The following is an 11,930-nucleotide window of genomic DNA, read 5'->3' as shown; positions in this document are numbered from 1 at the left end:
CAAGGCAAGCACTCTACCACTTGAGCCACAGCACCACTTCCAGGTATTTCTGTTTATGTGGTAATGAGGAATTGAACCCAGGGTTTCATGCATGCTCGCCAAGCACTCCACCACTAAGCCACATTCCCAGCTCCTGAGCTATTTCTTTCAGATTAACTTTGTGACATTCTGTTTGTAAGATAAAACAAAAGTAGCTACACTTGTTAAAACTGATTTAAAAAGCTAGCAGTCCAAAAAAAAAAAAAAAAGCTAGCAGTCCATTAACCTGACTTACCTCCACTTCTCAACTCAGTTTATTATCCTTTAGAGTGAACAGAGATTGCTGTTAATAAGATCTAACAGTTCTTAGGTTCAAATCCTAACATCCCCCCCCCAACTCAAGGAAAAGGATCATTATTGGCAGTGAGCCTATTAGGAATTTAAATGTTTATTTTAAATATCAGTCAATCCTTTTTGAGTATCCTGAATGTGGATACTCTGTATTATGCAATGTTAACTCGTTATCATTTCACATCGTGATACGATAATAAAATGTAAAAATAGCCAATTTGCCAAGTTGAAAGAAATGTAACAATGCAATACAATTTTAGTAGGTCAAATTAGGTGATAATATGAAATTAGAAAACAAAATGAGCTGACCACTTGTGGCTCATGCCTCTAATCCTATCTACATAGGAGGCTGAGAACTTATGATTGAAAGCCAGCCTGGGGAAAAAGTCTGAGAGACTTATCACAAAACTAACTAGCAAAATGTCAGATTGGAGGCATGACTCCATGTGGTAGAATGCCAGATGTGAGTGGAAAAAGTCAACTGAGAGCACAGGGTTCTCAGTTCAAGCCAAAACTTCAAAGGGAGTTTTTGACTTGAAATGTGTTTGACTCTTCATTTCCTTACCTGTAAGATGGGAGTGATAGTAATGGGGAGTGTTGGGAGGATTCGCTGGGCTAGCAGTCATCATGTGCTATTCATTAAAACCATTTCATCATCATCATCATAAATATGTATGTATGTATATATTAGGTATTTTTTATTGGCGCGTTCTGATCCTGATCCTAAAACTCCCGCCAGCAAAGCTTTTACTGGATTTATTGTGGAAGCAGATTCCCCAGGAATACAGATTGGAAAAAAGGTAAAATATTTGGTTAAAAAAAAAGGTAAAACTCTTTAGCCAAAAAGTAAAAAAGGTAAATAATATTAATGATTAAGTTCTTTTTTTGTTTTGTTTTGTTTGTTTTGTTTTTGGTTTTGGGGCCTGAACTCTGGGCCTGGACACTGTCCCTGAGCTCTTCAGCTCAAGGCTAGTGTTCTACCACTTGAGCCACAATGCCACTTCTGGCTTTTTTTTTTTTCTGCTTATATGATGCTGAGGAATCATACTCAGGGCCTCATGCATGCAAGGCAAGCTCTGTACCACTGAACCACCTTCCTAGCCCTTGAGGTCTTGAATAGCAAAACCATTATTTTAGTTTCCTTTAATAAAAATATTTTATTAAGTTGGAATAGAAATAAGCTGTGTTGTCGGGTGCCGGTGGCTCACACCTGTAATCCTAGCCACTCAGGAAGCTGAGATCTGAGGATCATGGTTCAAAGCCAGCCTGGGCAGGAAGGGCCATGAGACTTACCTCCAATAAACCACCAGAAAACTGGATTTGGCTCTGTGGCTCAAGTGGAACTATGTTTTTGTTTTTGATTTTTTTGTCTGTCATGGGGCTTGAACCTCTGGGCCTAGATGCTGACCCTGAGCTCTTCAGTTCAAGGCAAGCACTCTACCACTTGAGCCACATCACCACTTGTGGCTCAAATGATAGAGTGCTCATCTAGAACTGAAGAGCTGAGGGACAGCTCCCAGTCCCAGAGTTCAAGCCCCAGGACCAAGAAAAAAAAAGAAGCTGTGTTTTGATCAGGCAAAAAAATTTATATATTGGAAGATTTTAAGTTACAAATAGTTGTTTCAAGTCAATTTGTAAAATTGGCCATTCATGGGACCAATCTGTAGAGAATGTAGATAATAGATGTAGGTATAATGAAATAGAAATCAAAATATCTTTTGTATTACCTGCCCAATAGTAGAGTATTAGATATCTTAAAGGATTTGCCCACTCTTTCCCCACTGGATCCTTATAGCAGTCTTTTAGTGGGATAAGTGGCATTGTGCCCAGATCATGAGTTAAAACAATATGACAAAAAATGGACTGCAAGACTGGTTCAAGTGGCTTACACTTGTAATCCTTGCTCAGGAGGATGAGATCTGAGGATCATAGTTTGAAGCCATTCTGGGCAGAAAACTCTGTAAGACTCTTACCTCTAATTAACTACTAAAAAGCCAGCAACAGAGCTGTGGCTTCAGTGGTAGAGTGCCAGCCTTGAGCAAAAAAGCTAAGGGACAGTCCCCAGGTCATGAACTCAAACCCTGGTATTTATGCGTGCGCGCGCACACACACCAAGTTTCTGATTCAATAAATATTTATTGCCAGATATATATTTACTAGGCACCATTCTAGAGTTTGGGAACAGTGTATTGAACTAACAGACAAAAATCTCTTGAGGAACTTTCTAGTAAGAGACCATATGATCCCTGTTCTAGCTCCTCAATTTTTCCATTGTAGCAAGAAACTATAGAAACTATGTAAGTAGGTGTGTCTATAGGTCACTGAAACTTTTCTTATGAACCAGACATTTCTGGCCCTCAACTGTGGCTCCTCATTTAGATAATCACAGAAAAACATAAAGTAGTGGTTAATGTTAAAATTGTTATAACTCAAGCTAGGCCCTGGTGGCTCATGTTTGTAATCCTAGCTACTCAAGAAAACAAGATCTGAAGATTGTGGTTCAAAGCTCGCCCTGGCAGGAAAGTCCATAAGACTCTTATCTCCAATTAACCATTAAAAAGTCAGAAGTAGTGGCTCAAGTGGTAGAGTGCTAGCCTTGAGCAAAAGAAACTCAGGGACAGTGTCCAGGCCCTGAGTTCAAACTTCAAGACCAGCATCATAGATACAAAACAAAACAAAAAGAAAAGGAAAAAGTTGATGTGATATTTTAAAAAAATTTTTAAATGTGACAATTTTCTTGTTAGGAATTAAACATGGGCCAGCGATGTTCAGATACAAGAGGAATTGTCTTTGAAGATGTCAAAGTACCAAAAGAAAATGTCTTAATTGGTGAAGGAGCTGGTTTCAAAATTGCAATGGGAGCTTTTGACAGAACCAGACCCCCAGTAAGTTGATAAAGTCTGTATGATCTTTATTTACTACATTCAATACATAGTCATATTTTCATATTGTGTATTTGGTATATATTTCTTTTTTAATATTTTCTTTTAGTAAAGGTAGACAAGAGGTACTATTACTTTACTAATTTATAATTCTTCATGGTTTTTTTTTAAGTAGAAATTACTTCAGCAAAAACAAAATTAATGTAGTTTCTTCTAGGTTTCCAGGGAGGAAGCCTAAACTTAATTTGATAATTCCTGTTATATACTCATTTCTTATTCCTTTGTTCATTAAGGATATTTCCCTTAGGAAGGTTGCACTTGTTAAAACAAGGATAAGTTTTCTCTAGGCTATGATTCTATGCCTCATAAATGCCTGCAATTATTTTTTGTGTGTATGTGTGTGGAGCTGGGGATCAAGCTCAAGGCATTTTGTAGGCTAAATGTGCTCTCTACCACTAGGTATATCCCAAGCGTCTGCCTTTAATTTATAATTTATAATATAAACAAGTGCTTCCCTTCCCATTTTTATTATGCTGATTTCTCTTTGTATAATCCATAAGAAAGATAGCCATATGCTGTGTTGAAATTATTTTAAAAACAACGTGATCTTTGTCTTTATACAATGTTAACATGCTAGGAAAATGGCCTGTATAACCTTGTGGACAGGGCTGGGTGAGCAAAACTGGGGGAAAGGGAAGGAAGAGGTAACATTGTCCAAAAATAGAAATATACTATTACCTGACATATGAAACGCCACCCCTCTATATACTACCTTAATAATAACAATAAAATTATGTTTGCATTTTTTTTAAATACTAGGTAGCAGCTGGTGCCGTTGGATTGGCACAGAGAGCTTTGGATGAAGCTACCATGTATGCTCTGGAAAGGAAGACATTTGGGAAGCTGCTTGTAGAGGTAAGTTTAATAATGTGCTTGCTTTGTTGATATATGAAGCCACTCTTTTTGCTGTTATTGTTGTTGTTGGTGGTGGTCTTGGGGCTTGAACTCTGTGCCTGAGCACTGTCCCTCAGCTCTTCAGCTTCAGACTAGCATTCTATCACTTGAGCCACAGCACCACTTCCTATGCCAGTAATTTTCATATAGAAATTACAAAAAAAACACACACACAACTTTTTAAAATTCAAAATAATCCTTTTTGTATTTGGGTAGCAAGAAGATATCATGGTTATTTTTTCAAGTTTTCAAGGACTGATTGGTCGCTCTGAATTACATTAAGAAGGGGATAAAAGCTTATATTTATTGGTTGCTTATTTTGTACCTGATACTGCACTATCAATTTTGTTATATTTTATAATTTTCCAATTAGTCATGTTTTGATGGTATTATAATAAAGACTAAGAAACAGCCTCAGGATTACTAAATATTAGTCCAAAGGCATACAAGCCATAGATCCAGGGTTCTGTTTTACATTCTTAATTTGTATTTCATTCTTTACCTTACCATGAATATCAAATTTTAATACTACAGAGTCATGTCCTCCATATTTTTCAGGGAAGTTATTAACTCTTTTCAAATACTAATCTCCCCATTCATTGTATTCTCTTCTTTAACTCACTATGGCCTCCACATCTTTTGGTGGGGGTAGGAGGCTTAATGTTTTATTTGTAGGAAAAGTTTTACTGAACCTCCATTTCTATCTCTATATCAGTGGTTCTCAAACTATCTATGGTGAAGACCAGTTGCTGTTTAATTTCCAATCAATTGTGCATAATTACTTTTGTAAAATATATGTCCACTTATATTGAATGACAGACTAATTCTCCAATGAGTTTGGGAATAATGATCCAATAGTAGCTTATCGATCCATCTGAGGGACATGGGGCAAGGAGAAGCTCTTAAAGACAAATGAAAATCCCTAACTTGTTTTGAAACCCAGACCACTTGTTCCAGTGTTTGTTGTAGGATTTGGTGTTAGTTCATTAGTAGAATCAGCCACTGCTTGGCAAGTGTTCTTGGGGAGGTTATCTGGTATACTAATGTTCCGAGGGCTTCTTTCAATAGTTCCTGTTAGAATCATGCATGTGTAAGGGCTTCTCTTTCATGGTTTCTTGGCTCCCATTTGTTAGGCTTTGACATAAGTGACTTCATTTTGTTACTACCATCTTTCACAAAGGTCGTAACAAGGTTAAATCTATTAGGAACCAGTAAGTTTGTGGGCTGTCACCATGGGCCTACCAGATTTGTAATAGTACTGCTTTATGTCTCCAAGACTCGGTTTCATGATTTATCTACATTCTAGACAATATACCACTGATGCTCTTTTTTTCTTCTTGTTCTTTTCTTTCTTTTTTCTTTTCCTTCCTCTCTCTCTCTCTCTCTCTCTCTCTTCTAGTTTCTTACTCATGATTTTCCTACCTCAGTCTCCCAAACTGGAATTATAAGTATATACCACTATAATCAGTATATATGTATACTTTAATAATCAGTAAGATATATTTGGTTCATTTCCAAACAACACTTTCTTCTTTTAGGGTGTCTTGAGTTTTAGAACATAGCCTTTTTCTATAAAAATTATTTATAATCAATTTGATTTCTGTTATCTCAAGTACTTAAGTTGCTAATCTTTTTGTTGCATCTGCCAGCTCTTTAGAGTGTTTTCCTGTTTCAGTTTTTGCTTACAAGCTTATCTATAGGAGGGTTTTATTGTTGTTTTGATTGTAGTGCTAGGGATCAACCAGGGGGCTTGATGTGCTACTGGAGTTATTGTTCCTCCTAGTAGATTGCTGAAGCATTCTGGAGAGTGACACCTTTTTGTTTTGTTTTGTTGGGGTGGGGAGAGGTTGTTGGCTGAAGTTTTTTTCAGGTATCCTACAAGTTTTTATAATTTTAAGAGTTATTGTTTTACATTAGTTTTTCAACTTGGAAAATCCTATATGACTGAGGCTATATATATATACATGGTTTTATCCTTCAAGAGGTTCTTCCCTTTTAAATCTCCCAGAGTCCTAGGCAAGAGATAAGCTTCTTTGTTGTCTATAACTCTTTATCTTATTCATTCTCTCTCTCTCTCTTTCTCTCTCTCTCTCTTTCTCTCTCTCTCCCTCTCTCTCTCTCTCTCTCTCTCTCTCTCTCACACACACACACACACACACACACACATACACATACACACAAATACCCCAAAACTTCTGTTCTTGATGTGTTTGTTAAACTCTAGCTTCTATCCCATTGACTCAGATCTGAGTCTGATAACATACTGTCTCATCTCATGTCACCAAGATTTCAGTTCCTTTCTGGAGGCACTTAAAGATTTCTGTTTCTTTCAAAAGAAAGCTTTGTTGTTCTTGTTTTATTTATTTATTTATTGAGACAAGTTCTTGCTGGCTTGAACTTAACTATCCTGCCTCAGCCTTCCAAGTGCTGGGATTAAAGGAGTATGTATACCACTCTGTTAGCACTTTGAAGTCTTTTAAGTTACATGTTTCTTTGTTAGCTCATTTGTGCTAGCAGAACTACATTCACATGTATTAGTAAATATAAGTTCTATTTAGTTAGTTCTGATCTGTAATATTCCAGTTCTTCATACCAAGAGACTAAGGATAACTCTCTAAGGTAACATAACATAACCTACTTTTGTTCAGCTAGTTCATTTCACTTCTATCATTTCTATGCATGCACACATATACACCATATGTTTTTATTACATATACACTATAAAATAAATATTCAGAAGTAGTATAGCCTAACATCAGATTTAGGTCCTAAAATAAAAGCTTTCAGGCATAGTTCAGAAAACAGGAGATAAGTTATTATGGACTAGACACATTATAGGGAACTTGAACTGAGTGTAGAATGGTTTTTCATAAAAAGTAAACTAATGATTAAGATTCACAGGAAGTGTTTGTTAAAAATTCATCATCTGATCACTGCCATAATATTTTAACATCAAGACCTCTGAAGGAATATAGGCATCTTAAAACATTTTATTCATGTATTAGCTTGCCAAAGCTTTCTTTATTATGTACACAGCTTGGCGATAGTGAAACAAGTACCATATTATCAATGATGATATAAATTAGTGCATCTTTTATGAACTTCATTTAGCAAGTTATATCAAAACAACCTAAATTTAGGTCTAATACCAGTGGTTATAGCTGTGTTTTGTGTGACTCCTGCTCTTCATTTCAGTACTATATAGAAACAATCAAAAGGTTAATCAGCCAGAGAAAAAGTGGAATCATTTGCAATTGTTGAAACAAAAACATTCTTTATATAGTGATACAGAGCGCTCTCTTAAGACTAAATTCAATGTGTGATCCTGAAACTGATAAGGGATATTTCTAGAAAATGTGACTAAATTTGAGTAGGGTCTATAGTTACTTGATAATATGATACTAGTGTAGATGTCCTGACCTTGATCACTGTACTGTGGTTGTGTAATATGGTAACATTAGAGGGAGCTGGGTGTAACTTTTCTGCAAGTCTAAAATTAGTTCAAAAATTTAAAAAAAAGTTCTAGGAGAAAAAATTTTAAATGTTGTCAGTGAATATACTAAAACTGTTTTTTATGGTTGTGTTTTTTATTGTTGTTGTTGTTTTGTAATTCTAGCACCAAGGAGTATCATTTTTGCTGGCAGAAATGGCAATGAAAGTTGAACTAGCTAGATTAAGTTACCAAAGAGCAGCTTGGGAGGTTGATGCTGGCCGTCGAAATACCTATTATGCCTCTATTGCAAAGGCGTTTGCTGGAGATATTGCAAATCAGCTAGCTTCTGATGCTGTGCAGATTTTTGGAGGATATGGATTTAATACAGAGTATCCTGTTGAAAAACTAATGAGGGATGCCAAGATCTATCAGGTAAGGTTTAAAATGTCTTCTGTTGTTTATCTAGGGATAGAATATTTATAAGTGACAAGTGACAATAGATTTCTGGTTATTGAGGGAGTCTGTGCCACTAAATAACCAATAGCTCATGCCAGTAACTCATATCTATAATCCTAGCTGTTTGGAAGGCTGAGATTTGAGAATCTCGATTCCAAGCCAACTTGGGCAAGAAGATGTGTGAGATTATTACCTCAAGTTAACCACCAAAAAAAATCAAAAACAAAACAAACAAACAAAAAAAGAACAAACCCTAAACTGGAAATAGAGCTGTAACATCAATTGGTAGAGTTCTAGCCTCAAGCACAAAAGCTCTGAGACAGCACACCAGCACTGAGTTCAAGTCCCACGTCCAGCATACACAAACACAAAATAAATGACTGTCATAAGTGACTATGAGCCATTTTGTGGCACAATCAGCATACAAAAGAAAGTCCCACGTCCAGCATACACAAACACAAAATAAATGACTGTCATAAGTGACTATGAGCCATTTTGTGGCACAATCAGCATACAAAAGAATATCCTTAAGTTTGTTTTATTGTTACCTATTTTGGCTCTCCTGAGGTTTGAACTTATACTGAACTTGGGCCTCATGCTTGCTACACAGGCCCTCTACCACTTGAGCCATATCTCTGGCCTAGCTTTTTGCTGGTTATTTTGGAGGTATAATCTCATGGACTTTTCTGTCTGGGGTGCCTTTGAATCTTGATCATCCAAATTTCAGACTGCTGAGTAGCTAGGATAAGAGATGTAAGTCAGCAGAGCTGGCAGAAATCTCATTATTACTTTTTAAATTAAGAATAGATCTTAAGAAGCAATAGGCTAACAAGGCAACTGGTACAGACATGTATGGCATATCTTACATGTAACATCTTAGTTGTAATCTACATTTTGCTCTCTGAAAAATATGCATTTGTTTAAAAAATATTTTTTATTATTTTTACCTGACAATCTTTAAATTATTTGAAACCATAGTTGAAGTTAAAAACATGGAGACAGTCATATAGGACTTGTAAATTAGATTAATGGTTAGAAAAACTTAGGAGTATTTTGATAAATAAAATATAGGTATTCATGATCTCCAAATGTGGCTTCATTATATACCATGCTTCTTAATAGCCCTTCCCTTGTTCCCATCATCTCCAGCAAATTTTGTGACAAATCTAGTCATTTGGAATTTTAAGATGATTTCAGAAAAATGGAATGAGAAATTCTAGATATAATTCAAACTTTTGTCTTTAGACATGGAAAAATTGAGGACCAGGATTTGTAACACATTGTCCCTGTCTCAGAGCATGTAATTGTAATTATGACTACTACTACTACCAACCATTTAACCTATTCTAGCAACTGAGAAAATGAAGTAACAAATGCATAAGGTTAGATTTTTAGAATGGAAATAAAGCCTAGATACTAGGAATTACCAAAACCAAACCAAACCAATATCATTTGTTCTTTTCTTTTCTTTTCTTTCTTTGTTACATGATACTTATTAGCTAAGTGGTTTCAAACAAGTCCAGGGCAAGTTTTCATATTTTGCCTCTTTAATGCAAAGACACTAAGTCCTATGGGAAATATAAAATACTTATCCAGTAATGCTCTCCCCTGACACATTTCAGTAATAGAATAGGCAGAAGGAAACTTCTGTGACAGAAAAAGGACACTATTTAAAGCTCATATTAAAGTATCTCTATTTTTTAACAATTCTATTTTTCAAGAAGTAGAAGAAAAAAATCTATAAAATGATATAACTATAAAATTATTAGAAACTATATAAAATAATATAACTATAAAATGATTAGAAAGTGTTAATGACTATTAATGATTAGAAAATGATTGAAAAAGACAAAAATAGAATCAGAGCAGCAGTTCAGAAAAGTTGGATGTATATTTTAGCCATGTTAAACTTTACTTCTCCCAAACTTTTTGAAGTGTGAGTGTTCATTTTATATAGTTTAATTACTATCTTCAATTTTTGGCTAAGTGACTTTTTTATAATAATTTAGACTATTTACACAGCCTAAGTAAATCAAGGTATATATGTGCTGAAAATATTTAAATTACTTTTATATTTTTCTTACAGATTTATGAAGGTACTTCACAAATCCAAAGGCTAATTATTGCCCGTGAACACATTAGCAAGTATAAAAAATAAAACAGATTACTATAAAATCATGGTTTAGCACTGAATAACTGCAGTAAAATCTACTCCTTTTTTGTTTTCCATCCACTTGTATTCTTCAAAAAGAAAAAGGGCTTTTACATTCTTTTCAATGAAAGAATATAAATAAACATTGATATTCTATTAGATGTCGACAGTTGATTCTAATAGTACTTTCTACTTCTTTGTAACTCTTTTCTTTTTTCAAATGGATCTGGTTTAATTGAAATTATGTGTTGTCTTTACCAACAGTATTTGAATTTTATTAACCCAGAAAAATACATTTGTCATTTTGATCTTTTAAAATTAGTCATAGTTGCAGAAATACCTTGAAATTTTATTTTTCCTTTGACAAAAAAAAAACTTATTAAGAACTCAGAGAATATTCCAAAACTTACAGTTAAAAATTGGATACCATCAAACAAAACTTGCCAGTGACTTTGTAAACTTAATGTTATTTTAGTACTGAAGTAATTCATTTTATAATTTCAAAGGCATATTTTCAATTTGTCATAATAATAGTAAAGATTTATGTATTCTCCCCTTTATAAAACTATGACAAATTTCTTGAAAATCTTATTGAAACCATGCTCATTTCTCACTTATCTTATTTAAAATAATGAGTAAAGCTTGCCTTAAATTGGTTTAAATGACTTACTTTTTCTGTTACTGTTTCCCTATTATATACATTTAATGTGCATGCATTCTGAAAAAGAGCCTAAATAAAATAATCTGTTATGAGCTTAATACTTTATCTTTGCATGTTCTTTTAATGGTTTTATTACTTCATGTATACTTCATTTATTTACTATGATGAAAACTAGGTCATGCTTATTATACCCACATAAAGACCTCAGAAAATATAAACATGAATAGTGTAAGAACCACAATTTGTGAATTTAACATTTCTTTGTAAATAAAAATAAATACTGTTAGACTTCTGGGTGCTGATGGCTCATGCCTGAAATCCTACCTACTTAAGAAGCTAAGATCTAAGAACCATAGTTTGAAGCCAGTTTAGGGAAAAAAGTCCACGAGACTCTTTTCTCAAGTTAACCAGCAAAAAGCCAGAAGTGGAGTTACAGTTCAAGTGGCTGAGTGTTAGCCTTGAGCCTTGAGCCAAAAAGCTCAAAGATAGTACCCAGGCCCTAAATTTAAGTCCCAGGACCAGCACACACACAAAAAAATGTTAAACTATATGGGGATGTTTTCTTTCTCTACTTCTAATTCTTAATTTCTTCAATTATGTAATCTACATTCCCATTCTTTGTTGATTCTATCCAGAATTTGTCTCAGTCCCACAGCATATCCCTCACTTCGGAGTTCTTGAACCCTGGTCCCAAGGCTACCCATACTCCATTCAACCATGGCTATAAACTCAGCTATCCCCATGACCTGCAGTCAAGGTTAACAAAATACCAGCATGACTTACAGAACATAGGAAGACACCTTACTTATGTTTACCTGTTTATATCTTGTAAAGGATATGGGGCATATCCTTAACTATTTTAAGTGGACTTGTAGGTACTTGGAAACCTCACAGTCAGAGGCTGAGGAAGGAAGATCTTCAGTTGAAAGCTAGCCTGAGTACATAGAGAGACTTTGTTTAACAAAACTAAAAACAGGCTAGGTGCCAGTGCCTTATACTTGTAATTGTAGCTACTCAGGAGGCTGACATCTGAAGATTGTGGTTCAGAGCTAGTCCAGGCAG

General features: G+C 34.9%; 1 protein-coding gene across 1 annotated transcript in view; it reads left to right on the top strand.

Annotated features, from left to right (window-relative positions):
• The window catches only part of Acadm (acyl-CoA dehydrogenase, C-4 to C-12 straight chain), a 25,303-nt gene extending 14,337 nt beyond the window's left edge, over positions 1-10,966 (top strand). The window contains exons 8-12 of the mRNA XM_013035886.1: positions 1,022-1,130; positions 3,075-3,215; positions 4,032-4,127; positions 7,783-8,031; positions 10,142-10,966. Coding sequence (XP_012891340.1) covers positions 1,022-1,130; positions 3,075-3,215; positions 4,032-4,127; positions 7,783-8,031; positions 10,142-10,213 — 667 coding nt within the window. The 3' untranslated portion in view covers positions 10,214-10,966. The remainder of the gene's footprint in view (positions 1-1,021; positions 1,131-3,074; positions 3,216-4,031; positions 4,128-7,782; positions 8,032-10,141) is intronic.
• The last annotated feature ends 964 nt before the right edge of the window (positions 10,967-11,930 follow it).

The sequence above is a fragment of the Dipodomys ordii genome, unplaced genomic scaffold (assembly GCF_000151885.1).
Source record: "Dipodomys ordii isolate 6190 unplaced genomic scaffold, Dord_2.0 Scaffold228, whole genome shotgun sequence".
Taxonomy (NCBI): Eukaryota; Metazoa; Chordata; class Mammalia; order Rodentia; family Heteromyidae; genus Dipodomys; species Dipodomys ordii.
This window is presented reverse-complemented; position numbering and strand designations above follow the sequence as displayed.